This window comes from Carassius auratus, chromosome 31 (genome assembly GCF_003368295.1).
Source record: "Carassius auratus strain Wakin chromosome 31, ASM336829v1, whole genome shotgun sequence".
Taxonomy (NCBI): Eukaryota; Metazoa; Chordata; class Actinopteri; order Cypriniformes; family Cyprinidae; genus Carassius; species Carassius auratus.
The window spans coordinates 13,252,921-13,275,357 of record NC_039273.1 but is presented as its reverse complement, the minus strand read 5'-3'; the positions used below and the strand labels follow the sequence as shown (position 1 = coordinate 13,275,357).

Genomic DNA, 22,437 nt, shown 5'->3' with positions numbered 1-22,437 from the left:
TGCAAGTTATTTCGTTGCCCCTTCGAAATTGGCCAACATTTTGCTTGCTTCATGTGGCTTGGTCAGCTAAACATGTCTGTAGGCGTGTGGTTGCGCGTGTCAACGTGCCCAGTGACTTTACGCACACACACACACACACGCACATGCGCGTGTAGTTTTTCTCATTCTTTCCAAAGCGCTCGGGCAGTTGCGCTCCTGAGGCATCTGTCGTTGCTAAGCATCCATCAGCTGCGATCTCGGTTACAACAAGGACATTTCAGTAATGGATTTCCACCACAGAAAAACCCTTGCTGTAACTCTACTACAAGATTTATTTACGAAGAAAAGTAAAAAACTCTTGTCACATGACCTGTTGCGTTTGCTTCATTCTGAACAGCTGAGATGTTTTTAACTAGATGCGGTGCAAAAACGAGAGCGTCGCACCGCATGCGTGCGCGTTGCGACAGCTTCGCTTCTATTATGAGCGTGCATACCGCATTTGAAATAACGAACTTGAGCGCCCAAAAGACACGATATGTGAACGGCCCCTTCATTGGTCAAAATGTTTACTTTAGGTTAACGGTTAAACGGTCAATATGAGCATCCCTAACTGGCATATAAACATAATATAACGTACAAGATTGATTAATTTTAAGCCAAACAAAGTCAATATGTTGGTATTTCTTGCTCTGAATCTGCCATAAAATAAAATCAAAGTTTATTGATCTTTGAAAAGCTGTATGCATTATTATGCCATTTTCATTATATTCGTTGAAACTGGTCTAAGAACGACAATATTATCTTTTATCGCGATAATTTCTTGGACAATTTATCGTCCAGCAAAATATGTTATCGTGACAGGCCTAATGCCAAGGGTACCAACATAACACAGTTTGTTATTTAATTGGGATATAGTAAAAGTAGAGTTTGGAAATATAGGGAACGGTTTAAACTTTCAGCTCACAATTTAGGATTTATGTGTTGGGTAACAGTTAGAAGCCACCCATGAGCAGGACACAGAACTGTAAAGTGTGATTATGTGTAGTTTTAGTTGGGTCATCTGCAGACATTCAAATATTATTATTTCTGTCCAAGTGTAATTAATTCTTGCCTTACTGAGTCTGGCACACTGCAAAGATTGGATATGAAGTGATATAAGAGCAAAGCAATAATGTATGCATAGGGAAGACCACGAATTTGTGATGCAACCCAATGCAACTCACTAGATCATTGCTGAATTTACAGGCATTATCAACACTGAAAACTTATTAGGAGTGTACTAATCCAGTTATCATTGTTTAATCACACTCATGTCTTTCCAGACCCTTCTGTGGTTCTTCTGTGGTCATTTTGAGTATTGTAATGGACACCCGTGCATGCTTGTTATAGTGAATGGGGAGCTTTAAGACTTTAAAAAGGATGCAAAACATTTGCTAGATTCCGATTCCCAATCCTTCTGAAGCCATATGATAGGATTTTCTGATAGACAGACCAAAATTAAAGTCATTATTGATTGATAATCTTAACCGCTGTGACCAGATCATTTAATCAGCGAGTTGTAATGAGTGCATGTTGACCAATTTTATGATAATATTAGGATGCCCCAGTCCTCACTTTCCTTTACTTATATCTTACTTATAGTGTCCAGGATATTGTTCAAAAATCCACTGTTTCTATTCCACTGTTGAAATAGTCTCACTCACAGTTTTGGAGGATGGATAAATAATGACAGAATTTTAATTTTGGGGTGAATTATCCCTTTAAACCTTTAGCTGAATTTTATCAATCTGATATTTTCTGTGCTTTTAGCATAATGTAATCCATTTTTATTTGCTTCACCTTGCATTGTATTGCAGAGATGGACACGTTTAGACTGCTAAATTAAGTTATGTCTCTCTGGAAACTTAGACATATTAATCTACCTTTTGTTTAAAAAAGAAACTCACTATATGCCTGATATATGGCACCTTCAATCAATGTTAACCATATTTATCTGAATGTACCAGATGGCACATACTGTGTAACATAATTTTATTTATTTTTTTGGCTTCGTCCATCTTAAAATGAGGGAAATTATTGCAAAGACTCCGAAGTAATTTGAAGCCAGTGGCTTTTAGATTTATGGACCATTTGAAGTCATGGATCGATTTAATGAGAAAGCAAAATACATGCAGATCTGTGGTTTGAATCAAAAATAATTTATTGAGCATGAAAATCATTTTATACTGAAGAAGGAAAATGATTTAACTGGAAAAAATGCAAAGCAGTTGGATCGGTTTTTCCACAAAAAATTAGAGCGACAGGAAGAGCATGGCATCTGAAGACAATAGTAATTCTGTTGTAATGTGTTTTAATTGCAGTGCTTCCCCTTCTGGGCTGCCTGATTAATTATAATTTAATAAAATATGAAGAGGTTTTGAAGCAGCCAATGAAAAAGAAAGTGCGATTCAGTAATGCTACTTTCTCTTGGGCCTTTTTGTATGTGGTTTGAGGGTACAATGCCATCCCATAGGCTGAGTCCCCTTTTGCAAATGGATTTATTTAATTAAATTAATATTTTTTACTTTATTTAATTATATTATAAACAAATGCTAGGTAAAAAATGTTAGCCTGAATGCACTGTAAGTCACTTTGGATAAAAGCGTCTGCCAAATGCGTAAATTTAATTAAAATTTCATTTTACATAACAGTTTAAGTTATAAAAATGCAAAATGTAAAAAAAGTCTCAGTATTTAGTGCGTTTTCTTTTTGCTTTTACTGTTAGCAGCACTTAAATTACATTACCTTCAAAAATTGGTGTAAAACCTGATGATCATGTTATCCTGCATGATTTAAGAATGCCAGTATCATATTTGCCTATTCCATTAACAGCCTAGAAATCCTGCTTGGGTCATAATGCTTCTTTGTTAAAAAGTGTCAAATGAAATTACTTTCTAATTAATTGCACGTCTAAATTCTGTATATACACAAACAATTTGTGTTGACGTGGCACATCCGTATAATACGTCCATGTTCTACCTGTTTCTGTTGATCTATTTCTGGTAAAGGCATCGCTGCAATGATGTGCCAGGTTTCCATCATTCGCCCACCAAGATCTCAAGCACAGCTAAGCCTCCACATTCACTTACCAGCATAACTTAATGTGTGTGTGGCACAGGTGAAATTAGGAAGGAAATAAATTGATGTAGTTACATTTTCATTTATGTAACAAATTAACATTGCCATATTTTGGACATACACACCTTAATATGTATCACCAGCCACAAATGCATGCATAGGTCTCATTGTGATGCATCACAATATCATAGTTGTATTCTCATAACTGAACTGTAGGAAATGATATGAATATAAACATATGAATACAATGACCTAAAGTTTTGCAATGCAATATTGTGAGAAAAAGATTTACAATATAAATATAAAAATCCCAGCATGGGTTGCAAAATGACTTGCTAATTTAAGAGCAGCAGTTGAAGATCGGTGGAGCTGCCGTGAGCATGCATAGCCTCACAGGTCTCACTGCAGCTTCAGCTGTTGCCATGGTGTTGCCATAGTGATCGTCAAGCAAGGACATTTTATCATGTGGCAGCAGTTGTTTATTTATTTCTCATATCTGTTGAACAAAGAGCTTTGTATGACGGCGTCTCTTTCATCAGGGATGATTTGCAGGTGAAACTCTTGCTCTTGGGTAAACAGCAGATGAGGCGTTTGCCGCTTCATCAATCAACATCATAATAGCCCCCAAGTCACCCTCCCTGACCCTGCCCATTAACCCTATTAGCTAAGCGGAGACAAAAGAGGGATCCTCCTTCCTGGCGTGATTTATGGCGTCAGCAAGGTTGTAGTAGATTAAAATTTCTTCTTCAGGGAGTCGAGCAATTCTCAGGCTGAAGAGATGCAGCGTTCTTGTGCGTGCTGGCCGGGGGAGGTGGAGGAGAGAGATCTGTGGGCTGTGTGTGTGTAGGAGACGTTCTCCACAATGAATCATGGCAACACGAATGAACATTTTGCTTCCCTGTTGAAGACTATACAGATCCTGTTTTGACATCCTCTGGCTGCAGTTTGTACGCATTAGAGGTGGTTTTGCAGAGGGCGAAGTGATTTGAGTGCTCATTAATGGATAATTTGTCATTAAGCTGGTGCTTTTAATCCAAACAATGTGTTGTAGATCGTTTGCAGTGGCAGCACCTCTTGACCAGATTGGTGTTAAGTGTGCTGTACAACTGTATAATAGCGAATCTGTGGTTACTGGCATTTAAGCGCAGAGTTATTGCCATTCACATAGATTCCAGTGGAAGATGATTTGATAATGTAGCTTCCTAAGATACAAGCAACTCATCATGTAAAGTTCAGTAAAGCTACAGTATGTTTTAAAACTATCTAGTGGGGTCCAGCCTTTTAAAGCTGTTTTAACCATATAAAACTATCTAAGGGGAATAAATAATTATCTGACTTCCCAGTGTTTTCTATTTAAATTTGGATTTTCAGAACACTTCCTTGACTGCCAGGCAGATTGCTTTGTCCTAAACCCATGACATTGGTTGCTTTACAGCGTTGTTTAGATGATGTTGATGTGCAGAGTATAGTGTCTAAGTTGAGATTCATTTACTGCTCTGTAGTGGTTTTACATCATATTATAAAAACTTTGATCTCAAATGAGAATGTGTCTCAATGGCTTCTTTTGAGTGCCATAAGTTAGAAGCCTGTGGAATAAGTGTAATGTATCCATTTACTATTAAATATTGTACTTTTTGGCCATAAATATGCGAAAGGAGTCAAATCCCTGTTCTTTTGGTTTTCATTGAGCTTTTAGTGCCGGCTAGTTTGTGAATGAGTTCATTCAATGCAAAGAGGACAGAAGGAGGACAACCTTTATTGATTAGTCTGTTCAGAGTGAAATACAAGCTTGTAACATAAGCTGTTGGCCTAAGTCTAGCCTTTGGCTTGTTGTGTGTTATAGATCAATGCTTGAGTTTTCTACACAGCAATAACATCCAATTTTGGCAATCTCTACTCATTTATACTAGTGGTCGACCGATATATCGACAAGGCCGATATATCGGCCGATATTTGGCATTTTTCAAATATTGGCATTGGCTCACAGGTTTTTTGGCTTGACCGATGTGTTCGAGGTGGGACTTTTATTTTGAAGGTTGCACCTGACTTTTTTGACTGCATTGGTTTAGCATATGGGGCTGTTACATGATGAAGGAATGACTCAAACTTGACTCGAAAGATGAACTAATCAATTCTCTTTCTAGCTCAAGACTGCATTGACTGACACAGATGTACTACTACTAGCAGAAAAGAACCCATAGAACCTGCTTTCCAAGATATCGGCATTACCATCGGCTGTCAAAGATCAATATCGGTTGACCACTAGTTTAGACATGCAATTGTGTGCCCTTTTTAATGCACTCTGTGTCCAGTTGTACATGTGAATGTCCGTTAAGGAATCTCTATAGTAATTTTGCTAGTCATTTGTAGGTTCATTTTCCTGGAAAGTGGAACAACTATTTTTGTGCCCTAATTTGTATTAAATATTTAATTGTGCATACTCATTTTCCCCTTTTTCACATTTAGATTATTAAAATTAATCTCATAACACTTTTAGCAAAAATCTAAATTATTATTCATTATTTATACCGCACACTATGATAAAATGCCTAAATGCCTAAATGCACTTGTAGCATTTAAAATGATTTTCGTTTTTGTTTTTAAATTTGTGTTTTTAGGCTTTATCATTTATTCAAAATTTATCTTATTTAGATCAATCTTGTTTAAACTTTTAGACCAGTGATTGTCTGCCATAACAAAAATGATAAACTGTATCATAATTTTAATATTGTTCCATTCTACTTTTAACTTGATTTAGATTGGTTTTTGCATTAGTGGACTTTAAATAAGACACTTATGCCAGACTATATGGTGCCACACTGAGGACTGAATATTTTCACATTGATATGAATGGTTAATATGTGCTTTCTTCCAACCTGGGCATGTCTGTGTGTGTGGAGCCATCTGCTGTACAGCAGGAGGTGTGTCTGTGAATTTCATATAAGACAAATCAATATGGCCACTGTCCAGACTGTGCTGACATAATTTTTTTATTTTTTATTTTTTAGATTTGTATTATTTTATTTATAAGGGTCTCCCAAGATTTTATTTTCTAACGTCCATTAGTAAGCCTCAAATGCCACTTGATCAACTCCAGTAATGTGCTCCTATTAAATATTTAGCATTATCATTAATATTAATGATTTAAAATATAAAATCAGCAACAACTGATAATGTGAGTGAAAAAAAACAGATATATTAAGTAGCACATACTTTATATTCTGCACTGAACATCATTCACGCAAAATATGTATCAAATTTTATCACACATATTCTTTTTTCTGTACTTAAAAAACCCTAAAATGTGGTTAGTCATGATTTGTTTTATTCTAATATATATATATATATATATATATATATATATATAAAATGTGTGTTGGGTATGTTTTGGTGGCATACTTTAAAAAAGCCTCAGGCAAAAGCTTTGCTTTCTCTGCCTCTTTTCCTCCTCCTCTCCCTTTCTTACCCACAGCCCCATAAGAAACAGGACAGGGTACATTAAAAGGTGCAGTCAACAGGAAACGGTACATTCACAACTGTCCAATCCTAATGCAGAAGTAGTCCCCACACTCTTCAAGTCCTAAAGCGTCTGCTTATTTAATTGGCCAACATGTGATAACGACATGTAGGATCACTTTACTAATGAAAGTAGGATTAAGCATGAATGTCTTATTTTATATTCTATAATGAAAAAAATCTCTATTTAAACAATATTTTTATGGTTTGACTGTGATTTCAAGCAATTACCCTTTCATATAAACCAAATATATCCTACAGCAAGTTTATTGGCACGTTCTGTCGAAAGTAGTTGTAAAATAAGGTCAAAGCAAGGCTCCGCTCGACTATCATATGCTCTGATACACCACGCCAACCCGTTCGCCCGCCTTTATTCTAAGCATCTAACAGCGATTGCGTTTATCCGCTGTGACCTCTCACTTTGTGACCCGTGTTAATGCTTTGAAAAGCGAATCAGACTACAAAAAGCCTCATGAATCTCAAACATCAGGTGCAAATCTGCTGTTGACTGAAGAGCGATTTGCAGACCATCCGGACACCAACGCTGAAATCAAGAATGGAGCATTGATTATTCATGCCTGCAGAAGAGACTGTGTGCTGTCATGTGCAGTGCCCATTGGAGCTCATTATTTGGCGAGCGAGTGCGGGGGGATGAGAGCGAGTGAGGCAGAAAGAGAGATAGACAGTGAGAGAGGTTGGCAGAAGAGTGGAGCCGGGGAAAAAGACCAGATTTATAACCACGGTGTGTCCTCTCTTCTTCCCGATTGCTCAGTAAAATAAGCGCATCACTCTTCATGCTGCATTCTCCATCATTTCTCCTACTGGTCTGCCCTCTGCTTGGAAAACAATGACCACCTATTGCAACAACCATGAATACTGCTGTGGTGCTTACGTGGACAGTCGGACCGGGGTGCTAGAGTTGGCCAACTGCAACCATCCCAGAATGCAACAGAGAGTCGGACACGTGCACAGTACGCTGACCCGAACACCAAGAGAGTTGGTGCAACAACCGCAATTCCATCACCATTTCCACCATCACCTGCACCAGCAGCAGCAGCCGCCACCGCCTCACCTCTCTCAGCCCGCCCTTCTCAACTTCCAACAGACTTCCCTGGACTCACGAAGGGTTCCGCAGTACAGCTCCTGCACCCTCCCAGTCTCCACCAAGAGCAGAGGAAAGTTCACCAACCTGAGGGACAGTGTGAAAAAGAGCCCCACCAAAAGCACAGCTAAAGTCAGAGCTTCTTCCAGTGCCTTGTGGCTTGCCAATTCATGGGGCACATTTTCACTGGAGAAGGTATGTGTGACTGAGTCTTTTTAAGAGATGAGGGATGGTAAGACATTGTGGGAGGAAGTTACGTGTGAATTGTTAGACGATTATATAGTTGTTTCTCAAGATTTGGTCATTGTCATTATGGTTGCCTGGGCCTTGCAGATATAATGTGGGAGAAATCTGTAGATATCACACTGATATTAACTGAAAATTAACTGTATTTCAACATTGTTCATAATAAGAAATATTTATTGAGCCAAATCATCACAATATCACTGTAATTGCTTTGTTTTTATCAAATAAATGCAGTCGTGTTAAACATAAGGTACTTCTTTAAAAAAATATTTGAAATATATAACCAACACAGTGTGGTGTGTGTGTGTGTGTGTAAGCTTTTAATTGTTTTTAACCGCCAAACCGCATAATTTTTTAATTTACAGTCCAAACTGTAGTACTTTTTAAGAAGCGGTATTTTGGTCATATTATTGACAGATTTGCTAAGTAGTGAAAGTGTTTAATATATTTAATACACTTGAAAAGGAATATTGAGATATTGGTGGGAGCTTTAGACTGAACTCTAAACCAGTCTGTCTGATCAATGCTAATGATTGATTCTAATTTTAACTCTGAGATCACAGGCCATGACTACTGTACCACTGCCATAATGGCAGGCAGTGAATGGACTCTTATGTAAGTTACACTGGTCAGTTTAAAACAGTGTGGTTGAATTGGTGATGTCTTCTATGCTGCCACTCAAATGTAACTCCGTAGTATGTTCCATAGTCTCATATCTCTGCCATAAGACCGAGGGTGAAATGGAAACCCTTTCTAATGAGTAGCTGCAGTGATGTGTCTGTTGTTGACTGAGTGAACTGGACTGTTGTAACTGAATATCCGTCTCCTCTGGCTGTGTGGTTGGTGCTTGAACAAGCGGCTGTGGATCAGTTCGCTTTTGTTTGGGAACGCTGACACAGACGGCCTGTGTAGAGAGCCAGTTTCGGCGGATGTCTCCTCATTGTCAGCATGGTAACATTTGCTTTTGCTCGTGTAGAGCTGGAATCTGCTGAACTCCCATAGATATGTGCTTGCGTCAGATCCTCTCCCACAGCAGTGCACATCATGTAGGCTACACTCAATCACAATTACATTTCTGAATGAATGATTAGCCATAATTTTGAAACGATTAGCCACAATTTTAAAAGCTGTCAGAGTTGTTTAGACCATGGAAATATCATGGAACTCTTAAAACAAAAGGTTTTGAAAGTTAACGGAGGCTAGGTAATGCTAGCTAACATTAACAGCTAGCCGGCAATGTAGCTAGCCAATGTCAGCATAAAACCAACAGACTGTTGGCTAATTAGTATCTGTAGCCTAATGCCTTTTCTATAATTCTTTTTGCAGCTGGTTAGTTTGGTTCAAGACTTACAGTTATGACAATTATTGATTGAGGATTGTTTTTTAAATGTCTGTAAAGAAAATGAATGGGAAATATGCTTCTGTTATGTTCTGGAGACCTGCACATGAGATGCTTTGTGAAAAACACACTATATTGTTACCTAGAATTAAGAATTTGTTTGTAGATTAATGTTTATTTTTGATTTAATTAATATTACTATTACTGTTGTGTTATAATTAATATTAGCTTCAGTTTAGTAAAATTGTGGCCTATAAGGAGGGAAAGATTTGATACAACATGTCGAAAATGTAACTAAAATGAGGGTACAAATGAATAACCCATGGCCACAAATGAATGAGTAATATATGTATTTTGTCGTGTGTGGGGTAACCAAAACTGTAAAAAAGCGTCACTGTTGTTGACTGTTCTGTGTTTTACATCATTGTTTTGTAAAATGGATTTGAGAAATTATTAACTTTAGCATATTATAGTGTGTCTTATGTTTTATTTTCTAAAAGTAGCCACAGTGTAGTCTGAAGTCTCTCTGGCTGACATTTTCAACCTGCAGAAAAGAAAATGACAAACCCACTAAACCTTACAGAGCACTGATTGACATCGTGACAGCTAAAATGAAAAACGAATCATTCACAGCTCTGCACAACAGGATGTTGATTGCTGGAATTGAGTTTCATTTTTAGCACTGTTTAATCTTAAAACACTATGGCAATTTTTTTCATAGTTAACTTAAGTCTAAAGAAAGGTTTGTCCTTCATGTGAGAACACATCCTGACATTTACCTTGATGGAGATTCTGTCACAATTTACATTTTTAACACTCTGTTTCTAAAACTACCAAATACAAATATATATATATATGTGTGTGTGTGTGTGTAATGATATATGTATATATATTTTTTGTGTGTGTTTCACCCCAAAATTTATTATTAATCAAAATGAATCATTATTTACTTACTTCCATGTCATTCCAAACCCCGTATGCTTTTATTTTTTGATTGTGGACCATAAAAGGGGAATTATGAAGGTTTTTCATAAAGTTATTTTGAACAACAGTTCATAGAGGCATTGGTTTTTTTTTTTGAGAATGAAAGAAGGTTAATCATTAGTCACCATCCTTAAAAATTTTGCTTTTTTGTTTCACCGAAGAAGAAAAAAAACACATGCGGAATTGGAGCATATGGAGTAAATAATGACAGAATAATGATAGAATAATACTTTTTCAACTATTTTTAAAGCTTATTTATAAGGTCTTTTCATTAACTTTTCATTTTTTCCCCCCTTTACATTAATCATTTTCATTGAACCTTTGCTAATAAAAGGGAATTACAGAGTCTAGTCTTAAATTATTGGACCAATACAGTCATATGATTATTTTGTGTTTTTGTGTTTTTATTACCTCATCTTTTGTTATTCCCTTCCTCTCTGTTCTTAATTTTGTTCAATATCTAATTAAATTAGGAAAGTTCGAGAAAAATCGTTACTGCTGTGTCTCATCTGCTCTGACCTTTGACCTCCAATGTCATTGTTTAGCAGGCAGATGTCATTGCTCCCTCCGCTCCCATAATCCCTGTGATCCCTATCTCACCCGTCCCAGCTGAGACCACTGCCATCCCTGCACCCACGTCACAGGTTTTTTTTATCTCATGTTTTCACTCCACCCACCTCAGCGTTGGTCCTCTTGACTTGAGAGAATGGCACGTTATATATCGTTGATGCACACTTGTAACTCAAAAGCAATTGTGCAAGTGCAGCGTGTTATACATGTTGCAGAAGGATTAGGTCTGTGCTGGTTTGTTATGTCACTATATTGCATATTCTGCAGTTTGTTATGCTGTGTATGGACACAGGCTGTGCTGTTAATCTCTTACAAATGCCAAAGTAATACTGTATCAGCATGCCAAGAGTAAGTGATGCTTTATTATTGTTTTAATAGTTTAATGTTTATCATGCCATTTCATTCTCAGTAAGTTAGGGACAAGAAGCAAGGTGCACGATTATGGGTCATGATTCGTTTCAGGTCAAGTTTTAACTGAATGTATGTTTTGCAGGCAAGCCCAGCACCAGTGGTGGTGAACACAGAAAGCCTTGACACCTCGCCCTATGTAAGTCCATATGAAAGTTATGTATTTCTTCATGTACTGCACATTGCGAAGAGGTAGATTACTGAAGAATGCTGTTCAGTTATATATAATGTATAGTTAAAAATAAAATGCAAATAATTGACCACACCTAGTTGTATTTTGTAATATGCAATCATTCAAAAGTTTGGCATCTGTAAAAATATTTTTAGATTTTGAAAGTAATCTCATATGCTCACCAAGGCTGGATTTATTTGATCAAAAATACAGTAAAAGCAGAAATATTACTACATAAAAATGTACAATTTACAAAATATTATTTCAGCTTTTATTGTCACGTGATCCTTCTAATATGCATTTTTTTTAAATGGGGAATCTTTTGTAACAATGTTATATTTGTAACAATATAGTTTACTGTCACTTTCAACCAATTTAATGCATTTGCTGAACAAAAGTATTCATTTCTTTTGATTTAGAGAAAAACATCTTTTGAATGGTAGTGTGTGTACTGTTGTGAGGATGCTTTTAGCTGCCTTTTCTTCAGTATGAGGATGAAAAAATGCACAAAAAACAAGATGTCCTGCTTAATGGCACTGAGAGTGGGATTTAATTTGATCATAGGGTCAGAAAATGAGCAAATTATAGCTGGGAATCATTCTTAGTGTTTTTTCACTTTCAGTCAGATACCAAACTATAGTCCAACTGGTTAGAACATATTTACAGATCTATCCATCCATCCATCCTCCTGCCAAAATGAATCTTCAAAGAAAACATGCTCTCTCCTTGTTTAATTTATTTTGCATTTAGAAGATCATTGTGGAGTACTTTGTATTTGAAGTTCCTCTACAGTATATGGGATTTTAGACATTATGAATTTTCCTTGTTCTATTTTAGGGATTTAACTGTGAATGACATTTATCAGGGTCCCATGGCATTTATACAATCCCAGTCTCCTCTCAATCTCAGTAACGTCCGATAATCCTAAATGCTGAGCCGACTTCTGTCATCCTTCAGTTATCTGAATGAGCTAGAACTATGGTCTATAAAGAAATGACCATGAGGAACTCTTGATAAACCTCATACTCTACATTATCAGTGCTGGAGAATGAAATGCCATTTGACTAAGATCCGCTGGTCTATTACTGTTTTGATCGTTCATTATCTCTTCACACATAGACTGTAGTAGTAGTCCGATATTGATCGTGTAAATGCCTGTATTGGCTCTGATTCCTGTGGCTGGTTGTTTGTAGCCCTACACCCAGTATGAAAGTAACCGCATACAGTTTAGCAGTGCTGAAAGCCTGTAAATGCCTTTTCGCATTCATAGCATGCATTTTGATAGGAAATGATGGTGAATATGAAAAAAACTTCAAAACATGTGAAAATTTCGGACTCGGTGTGCAAAGATCTGGAGCTGGTGGCATGATTAGAGTATAATGCTGCGCATCTCTCACCCCCTTTAAACCCCAACTCAACACCGTTAATATCACAGACAGATGTTTTCAGCAGCAGTTACAGAAAGAGAGAGCTAAACATTTAGGACGTTTAGTATTTAAGGTCTTTAAATGTCATTTTAAAGGCTTAAAGCATAGCCTCCAGAACCACACAAACATCTAAACGCTGATGATGCTGAGTGTCGGTCTCATCGTGCAGCCCTGTTTTCATTCATTTTAATGTCATGCATTTAGTCCAGTTTCTAACGGTTTCATATAAAACTCTGATTATAGGACAGCTATCTAGCCTCATTTAAATGAAACCTCAGAATGTTGTTTGCTCCTTGTAAACACTCCTCTCTGGTATCCTTGCCTGTATCATGTGAAAGTTACCAAGGTTTACTGTATGTTATATGGTCATGACTTTGTAGAAAGATTGAATAGTTTTATGCACACAAGGCCAATAAGCAAATCTATCCCTAATTTGTGCCAACGTGCATAATGTTTAAGTTAATGGTTACTTTTAAAAGCCTGGTGTACTTTCATTATTTACTGTGGTAATCAACATTATGCAGCAAATGCTGCTGGGTACAGCTTAACTTGTGTTGAACCCAGAATGGACTGCATTGCATGTTTAGTTGACAGCTAGAGCCGGTGTTCTTCACTGTTTTGATGGAATCTTATCTTTTAGTTGCCGAAAAAGTGAACTGACTACTTGTTTTAGGTGTTTTATTTTTTATTTTTATTTTTATTTTTTGTTCTAACAACATTTTTTTTTTCAGTGTAATTTGTGTCTGTATTATGTTAGTACATATGTGCATTTAAATAATATATTACTAGCAGTGTGAATCTAGCAGGAAATTTATTTTGCATATTTACAAAATTTGTTTGTTAAACTTTCAGGTGAATGGAACAGAAGCTGATTATGAGTATGAGGAAATTACACTTGAACGGGTAAGATTGCTCCAACAATGACAAAAAAGGTCTGGCTTTTTTCTTTGGTTGACATTTTCTCTTTTTTGTCTTCTCACATGTATTTTTTTTTTTCTTCAGGGGAATTCGGGCCTGGGTTTCAGTATTGCAGGCGGTACCGATAACCCCCACATCGGTGAGGACCCAAGCATCTTTATCACCAAGATCATCCCAGGAGGAGCTGCTGCACAGGATGGCAGACTCGGGTCAGAAAATTAGTATTAGGCCTGTTTCAAATCACACACATACGGGGCACATATTTATTTCTGAGCCCATTTTAACAAGTTACAAGTTAGTATTGTATGACTGAAGTGGGAGAAGTGTAGTTGTTGGTAGTTTTTTTGACTGCTGAACCTATTTTTGCCACATGTAGACTGCTGAATTCAGCAGAAAACATGTTGAAAATGCACTGTAAATGCATCAACAGAATCTTCACAGTCACAGGAGCAAGCATACAGGAGCGCGTTCCCTCGGGGAATGCCTGTTGTTCATGCTCAAGAACCTTCAGACTCTCACACTCACTTTTTTGCACTGAAAGAAGAAAACTTCTGCACTTACTGTATATTTCTGCTCTAGTATGGAAATTCAAAATGGTTTTGCCCATAAATGCAATATGAACAAAATAATAGTGCACATCTCCTGAAGTGTTTGGGAAAAGATTTACTCACCAAGGCTGCAAGAATACAATAAAACAGTAATGTTGTAACATTTCTTATAACATTACTGTCACTTGACGTTACTGTCACTTTAAAACAATTCCACATATCTTTGCTGAATAAAATTATACAAAAAATGTAATTAACCCAACACAATCTAAACACTACTGTTAAAGTTTAATGTTTATTGTAGCAGTATGGTGCAGTTTTTATAAATAAATCTGACTTCACCCTGATGATTAACCAGTTCAAAATCTTCCCTAACCGAGGTTTGGAATTAGTATAAATTAATGAACATGTGGACAGTAAATATGATTCCCCTCCTCATGTAAATTTAAATCTGAACCTTCTCTTCCTCACGTTATTTACTGGAATAGTGTGTAAAAGCTGTCATTGGCTCATTCCTGATAAACATTGTATATGCTATGAATGTTATTCTAGAAAATACTCAGTGTAGAAAGCAGAAATCACATCATTTTCTGTATAGACCTGCAGCTCTGTTCTGCAGTCCAGCTCTTGTGTTGCAGTTTTTCTGCTTCTTCCCTTACATCCAGCTTGTGTCTGAGGTGTAAAACAGGATTACAATGATAGATCATTTGTTTATACACTAATTTCGTGTTTAGATTGGCTGTACTTCGAAGAGCACTTTATCATTGTGATTTTTGTCTTTTTTTGGACCGTTTAGTCATTGTTCTCCCTCTTTCTCTCTGTACAGAGTTAATGACTGTATACTGCGGGTAAATGATGTAGATGTGAGAGACGTAACTCACAGCAGCGCTGTGGAGGCACTGAAAGAGGCGGGCGGCATTGTCAGACTGTACGTCAGAAGAAAAAAAGCTGTCACAGAAAAAATAATGGATTTAAAGCTGGTAAAAGGTCCTAAAGGTAAAGCTATCTCTCATCTGAAGATTACAAAATAAAAGCATGCTAGGCCTTGATGTCCAGTCACTATAATTCATGTTATGAAATGGTTTAGTCTGACCTCTGTTGACAGGTTTAGGTTTCAGTATAGCCGGAGGAGTTGGAAACCAACATATTCCTGGGGACAACAGTATTTATATCACCAAAATCATTGAGGGAGGAGCGGCCCACAAAGATGGACGGCTACAGATTGGAGATAAACTTCTGGCTGTAAGTAAAAAGTTAACTTTTCTATTACTTGTATTTACTAAATAACATTAGAGACATCATTTTATATTAATGGAAGGAGGAGGAAAAAAAATCAAAATTTTTTAAGGGCACTTTGTGCAACCTATTCATTTAGAGCTCCTGCTGCTGACTTTTAATGCTAAATATATCCTCTAAAATAAACAATTTTTACAAATAAGCTGTGGCCTTCAACCTGAAGAGAAACGTTTGCATCTGGCAGAATGTGATCATAAATTAGTTCATTTTCATTTTTGTCACACAAAAATGAAATTCATGCTAATCACCATTACTGAAAAATGAAACTAACCTTAAATTAGTCCTTCTCTGTCATTTAAAGTTTATTGTGCCCTGGCTATATTAAATATTAATACCTTCATGTATTTCAAAATCTTTTTCAAAATTAATTTTTTTAATATAAATTGATACTTTTATTCAGCAAGGTTGAATTAAATAACCAAAAGTTCCAGTAAAACATAATTCAGTCTCAGATTAATTCTGTACTTGTACTTGTAACTGAAGTCTGGAGTAATGGCTGCAAAAAATTGCTTTGCCTAGTACAAGAATAAATAAGGAATACATACATTTGACATTAGATTATAACAGCTATTTTCAATTGTAATATTTCACAATATTACTGATTTTACTGTATTTCAATCAAATAAATGTGACCTTGCTGAGTATAGAAGACTCTTTAAGCCTCAAACTTTTATTTTGTAAGTTTCATCTGAAGGTTTCATCTAATCATGTGCTCTGTTAAAGGTGAATGCTGTTTGCCTTGAAGAGGTCACTCATGAAGATGCCGTGACTGCCTTGAAAAACACCCCTGATGTCGTCTATTTAAAAGTGGCGAAACCCACTAGTGTCTTTATGAATGATAGTTACGTTCCTCCCGATGTCACCAGCTGTAAGTAAGCTTATCTTGAAACATACTGTGTTCTTTTTTTTTCTTCTATTTTTACTTACATAGAAAACAATAGCATGCAGGCGTTATCAATGGTCAGAGAATGAACCGATTTGCCTTTAATGCGCTTTGACTCAGTTCCGAGGTCCCATGCTCACTTATGGCTTAAATCTCACCTCAAAGCTGCTATACACAGCACTTTCTACTGATGGGGGGCAGCAACTCGTGAGGACGGCCACTAAAATTGACTCTGCAAAGTGCTGAGTGATGACAGTCGATAATGTAGCACCTTGGTGATGTTCCAGTGGCAGGCCAGATCCCCCTGCATTAGATTCTGAGAAAGGAAGCTGTCAGTAGGGCTTAAAGGCATGAAGGACAAAAGCACATTTAATCATGAAGTGCATCACGTGGCCAGCTCCCCCATCCAGCAAATCCAGCATCAGTATATGTAGAAATGAGTGAATGTGTGCGTGCAAGTATTGCAAAGAGAGTTTTAAAGCCTTGTAAGGATATCCACACATGTAGACAACACTGTCTCGGTCATGTGTGTGCGCGCGCAATGTGATTTTCTCGGCGTGAACAGAACAATTTCATTAGAGATCCCATTTCATTATATCTGTCAGCCAGTCAGGCACTACGCAGGGATTTGCCAGGTGAAGGACTGTTTGATGAGAATTAAATAAATGGGTTGTCGATGTCTGCAGTTAGTAATTGCCCAGTGCGTACCCTTGTCTTTATTTCACTTTAAGGATACATCTTTCATAGTAGTGACATCAATTAGAGAGTCTAAAAAGGATTTTGTTCACACACATTCATGATACATTCATGCACTTGGCAGATGCTTCTTTACAATATGATTTTATTATAGATATGCATTTTATCAGTTCATGCATTCGTTGTAAATCAGACTTAAGTCCAAAAATGTATTTTCGATGCTTCAACAAATTGTAACTGACCCTCTGAGGTCAGGGTGATGAAGGTGAGTCATTAATAACACAATTAGAATTTTTCGGTGAACTAACCCTTTAAGAACCTTCTATTGTTCAAATAATCCTAAAAAAGATGAATTCAGAATATTAAGCAGCACAGCTGTTTTCAGCATTGGTGATGATAATTCTTGAGCACCAAATCAGCATATTAGAATGATATCTGAAGGATCATGTGACACTGAAGCCTGGATTGAATGCTCATGAAAATTCAGCTTTAACATCACAATAATCAATTGCATTTAATATATAGAATAGAAAAGTTATTTAAATTGTAATAATCTGCCAAAGTAGTAAATATGTTATTGTATATTGACTTCGATAAATTGAATTTGAATTGTTTTGTTCCTGCTGTTTTGTGAGTCGCTTTGGATAAAAGTGTCTGCTAAATGCATAGATGTAAATGAAATTGTTGATCAAATAAATGCAGCCTTGGTGAGCATAAAAGACTTCTTTTGAAAAAAAAAAAAAAAAAAAAGTAACACTTCACAGTAAGGTTCTTTAGTCAACATTAGCTAAACACTTTGGACAACATTTCTACAGCATTTATTAATATTAATCTTAATTCCAACATTTGCTAATGCATTATTAAATTCAAAAGTTGTGCTTGTTAACATTAGTTAATGCGCTGTGAATTAACATGAACTAAGAGTGAACAACTGTATTTTCATTAACTAACATTAACAAAGATTGTAAACACTTTAGAATAGATATCACTTATTCATTATTCAGTACGACTTTTCCTTGAATAAATTCCTAATTTGCTCCATAATAATAGTTAAGGAGATAATTGTTAAGTTTAATTATTGGGTAGGATTAGGGATGGAGAAAAAGGTCATGCAGAATGAGGCATTAATATGTGCTTTATTTTAGCTGGTACTAATAAACGGCTAATATTCTAGTAATATGCATGCTAATAAGCAACTAGTTAAGAGACCCTAAAATAAAGTGTTACCCAAAGAATAATAAATAATGTTAGAAATGTATTATTCATTGTTTGTTCATGTTAGTTAATATATTAACTAATGGAACCTTATTGTTAAGTGTTACCAATCTTACAAATCACAAACTTTTGAACAGCAGTGTCCTTGAGGGTATATGCAAGGTAATTTACAAGTTAAGAAGATTGTGTGCAGAAAGGGAGTGATCAAATATGATTTACAACATCCTTTCTAGGAGGATTTTTTCCCCCCCAGCAGTTTCAGTCGTCTGCTTGTCTGTACATGTAACTCTTAATGTTATTACATATGAGTGGTGCAGTCGTATTGAGATTCTCGGGCCTGATCTTTGTGAACATTGTCAAATTATTTTTCATCATTATGCCAATAACATCATATTTTTTTGTGTTTTGGTTGTAGCCTATTCCCAGCACATGGAGAACCATATCAGCACCCAAAGCTATCTGAGTCAGCCATTAACCCCAGCCACCCCATCTCGGTACTCTCCTATCTCAAAAGGCATGCTGGGAGATGATGAGATCACAAGGTGAGCCTTTGCCCTCCACATTTCTTTCTTCATGATCATGTCCACTTGCTGTACTTTTACATGTGATTTTGGCTTTTGGTTCAGAGGTTGTCTGTGCAGTTTCTATGATGCATTCTGATTCCTTGACCTTGCGAAGTGAAATTATCATTTATTTTGAATGAAAGTTGATATAGATCATGACTTGTTTTTAAACTGCTTCTTAACAATCATATCCTTTCACCTTAATCACTTAATGATTTCTGCCACTCTTATCACATCTTTGACAGCGTTTTTTTTTCCTGACACGTCTTTTCTCTGTATCACTCTCTTGAAATTTGGAAGATAATGCAATGTAAGTTTCATTACATGTAGCTTTGTGTGAAGTCAGCTCCATCATTTTGGAGTAGATATGAGGTTCAAAGAGAATAGCATTTCTCTACATGCAAGATAAGCTGCCCAAGGTTAATGGAATTTTTAGTACATACTTTATATCTGCATAATGGTTCTATCTTTATGCTACAAACCAGACTTTAGAAAACACTCATGCACAACTACTCAGTTCTCCATATGTGTGTGTGTGTGTGTGTGTGTGTGTGTGTGTTAAGATTGGGGACTGCAAGACTGTAAATGTTAGGCTATTTGATAAAAAATGCTGAATTATATATATTATATATATAATTTATAGATTTTTCATTCAAATATATATATATATATATATGTGTGTGTGTGTGTGTGTGTGTGTGTGTGTGTGTGTGTGTGTGTGTGTGTGTGTATGTATATGTATATATATATGCATACTATCTTCTTGCTCATCTGATTTGTTTACTCATTTTGTAAGAGCTGTCTGTCAGTAGAGAGCAATATTACGAGAGCTGGCTACAGATGATATTGGCCGGACATGCCTTATTTTTTCTGGTAGAAACGTGGACAAACACAAGGACACACACACACACACACACACACACACACACACACTGACTGGTGTGCTTTACCATATTTAATCCTCTTTAATCGGGAGGATTTGTTTCCTATCAGAAGAATTCACCAAATACCTCAAACTGATGTTAAAAACAAACAGCCTCTTATGTCATTAGCTAGCGTTATGAAATGACCAACCAATCTCAATTTTGCCAAATCTGATAAGCTTTGAATTAAGACTTAATTCTAGAGGATGGGTATAAAAAATAAAATAAAAAAATAAACACTTTTCTTAACTGAAATATATGTCATGATGCTTTGCTAAACCTTTGTTCTTGAAGTGTGTTTAGGGTTAAATGATGCACAAGTAGCCATGTTGAGGAAGGGTTTGTTTTGAAAACACTGAAATGCTACAGAGCCAGTAACTTGAGGCTCTGCTGCCATCTACAGACACATGAAAAATGTGATGCAGCTTTACAAATTGTTAACCCTAGACTAGAGCATGTACCTAGTTCATATTTTGTTCACTAGAGGGAGATGCAGTCAAATATATATATTTAAAAATATATATATATATTTTTTTATCCTGGCCTGTACACTCAAATCAACTAATAAATGTTGATCTTGGTTTTTAGGGAGCCTAGGAAAATAGTCCTGCATCGGGGCACAACAGGACTAGGCTTCAACATTGTAGGAGGAGAAGACGGCGAGGGAATCTTCATCTCATTCATATTAGCAGGAGGACCTGCAGATCTGTGTGGAGAATTAAAGAAAGGAGACCGGATCATTTCTGTAAGAGTATTGCATTATTAATAGTTGTTGTTGTTCTTTTTTCAGTGAAAAAAAAGTGTTTCACTCATCAACAATTGTTAATTGTAAATAATTTTTCCATCTTACTGAAAATAAAATGCTTTGACATTATCAGCATAAACATTTCAGAGAAAGATTCATTTGAAATTTCAGGATGCCTTTGTATATTTCTATTTTTAAATAATTAAATAAAATTAAATAATTTTAAATAGCAGCACTCAATCAGTGAAGTTGAATGTTTTTTCCGGGTTTATAGTAGATTTTACATTCTGTATTTTTCATAAATTCTTTATCTTTTGGACCCCACTGACTGCATTTTGCATCAGTGCTTCTTTATGATACACGTCATTCATATTGTATGTGTGCTGTAGGTAAATGGGGTGGACCTCCGCAGTGCAACACACGAACAGGCAGCTGCAGCACTGAAGAATGCTGGACAGACCGTCACCATCGTGGCTCAGTACAGACCTGAAGGTGGGCAGGAAGTTCCTCTCATAATATTTCAGGCATTAGTTTCAAACTGACCAGTATGTTAACAATAAATAACATTCTTATGCATATCATGTAGCTTGATTCCATTCAGAACTGGGTTACTGGGCATTTACTTCGACAGCTTCGATCTTTTCATTTAAGGGTCTGTCATGTTTCATTCTGCTGCCACTAAATGTACACTTGACTCAAGCCTGAACCTCATAAACTTACTTTTAGTCTTTTTAAGTCTTTTCTTCACTCTGCTTCAGATTTGTTTCTTCACATCTCCCTTCTTGGTTTTCCTATTTGCATACAACTTTTTTTTTTGGATAGAATCTCTGTGAAGGTACAAACTCTAAACTGATGAGCTTTTAGCTGAAGAATTTGATTAGATGCAGCATGGATGGTGGACTGTGATAATGGGAAGAGAGTCAGTGGAAATTACACTTTGGATTTAATAGAAAACCTGTCATTTGTGTTTAACAGCCAGTAAGGTGTGATCTTGATGATAACCTGTCGAGATAAGCCTCCACTAAGTAATCTTATGTCTTATTTGTGAATACCGCTGAATCCTCAAGTTAATTGTAGTTATTTAAACCCAGCTTATACTGTGTAAAGTCAACATTAAATGTAATTCATAACCCATTTTTCTTCCATGATCTGGTATTGAAACCGTATATACAACAAGAAGAAAAATAAAAAAATTGTGGGTGGGACTTGATTTTATCTATCGTAAATATATTAGATTGTGGAAAATCTGTTTAGATTAGTGTCACTATTTTAATGATGTGCACCAAGTATGGGGTTGATAAGATTTTATTTATTTATTTATTTAACAAAAATACAGATTTAACATTAATATTGTAAAATATTCTTACATTTTATAACTTTTTATTTTTATATTTATTTAGAATTTGTACTTTTTCTCTAATGCCAAAACTGAATTTTTTTAGCTGCCACTTCTCTTATCTTCAGTGTCACATGATCCTTCAGAAATCATTGTAATATGTAAACTGCTGCTCAAAAAAACATTTCCTATTATTATGACAGTTGTGATTGAACAATATTTTTTCTGGAAACTGTAATACTGGAATTGTTTTCAGGATTTTTTTTATTTGAAATAGGAAATGTATTAAAATGAAGGTAACAAACAATAACAAATTGCATTACAATCATTTCAACATTACAATATTAAAAGCAATTTGTGTGGAATTTCTATCAAGTCTGTAAAGAGGAGAAAACACTGTACCAAGCAGATCAAGCTCACTGTTCTTGATGCTCGACATACAGGAAGACAAATA

At 36.1% G+C, this 22,437-nt stretch overlaps 1 protein-coding gene across 16 annotated transcripts in view; it reads left to right on the top strand.

Moving 5' to 3' along the window:
• The window catches only part of LOC113050581 (disks large homolog 1-like), a 111,314-nt gene that overhangs the window by 64,847 nt on the left and 24,030 nt on the right, over positions 1-22,437 (top strand). For 10 of the 16 annotated variants that reach the window (XR_003276781.1, XR_003276780.1, XM_026213710.1 and 7 more), the window contains 10 exons: positions 10,829-10,927; positions 11,347-11,400; positions 13,713-13,763; positions 13,863-13,987; positions 15,153-15,322; positions 15,432-15,568; positions 16,346-16,490; positions 18,832-18,958; positions 20,491-20,647; positions 21,037-21,139. Coding sequence is in view for 14 of the 16 variants with exons in the window: in XM_026213710.1 (XP_026069495.1) it covers positions 10,829-10,927; positions 11,347-11,400; positions 13,713-13,763; positions 13,863-13,987; positions 15,153-15,322; positions 15,432-15,568; positions 16,346-16,490; positions 18,832-18,958; positions 20,491-20,647; positions 21,037-21,139 (1,168 nt within the window). In the remaining 2 variants the exon portion in view is untranslated. The remainder of the gene's footprint in view (positions 1-10,828; positions 10,928-11,346; positions 11,401-13,712; positions 13,764-13,862; positions 13,988-15,152; positions 15,323-15,431; positions 15,569-16,345; positions 16,491-18,831; positions 18,959-20,490; positions 20,648-21,036; positions 21,140-22,437) is intronic. The other 6 variants (XM_026213704.1, XM_026213702.1, XM_026213698.1 and 3 more) reach the window with 1 other exon arrangement.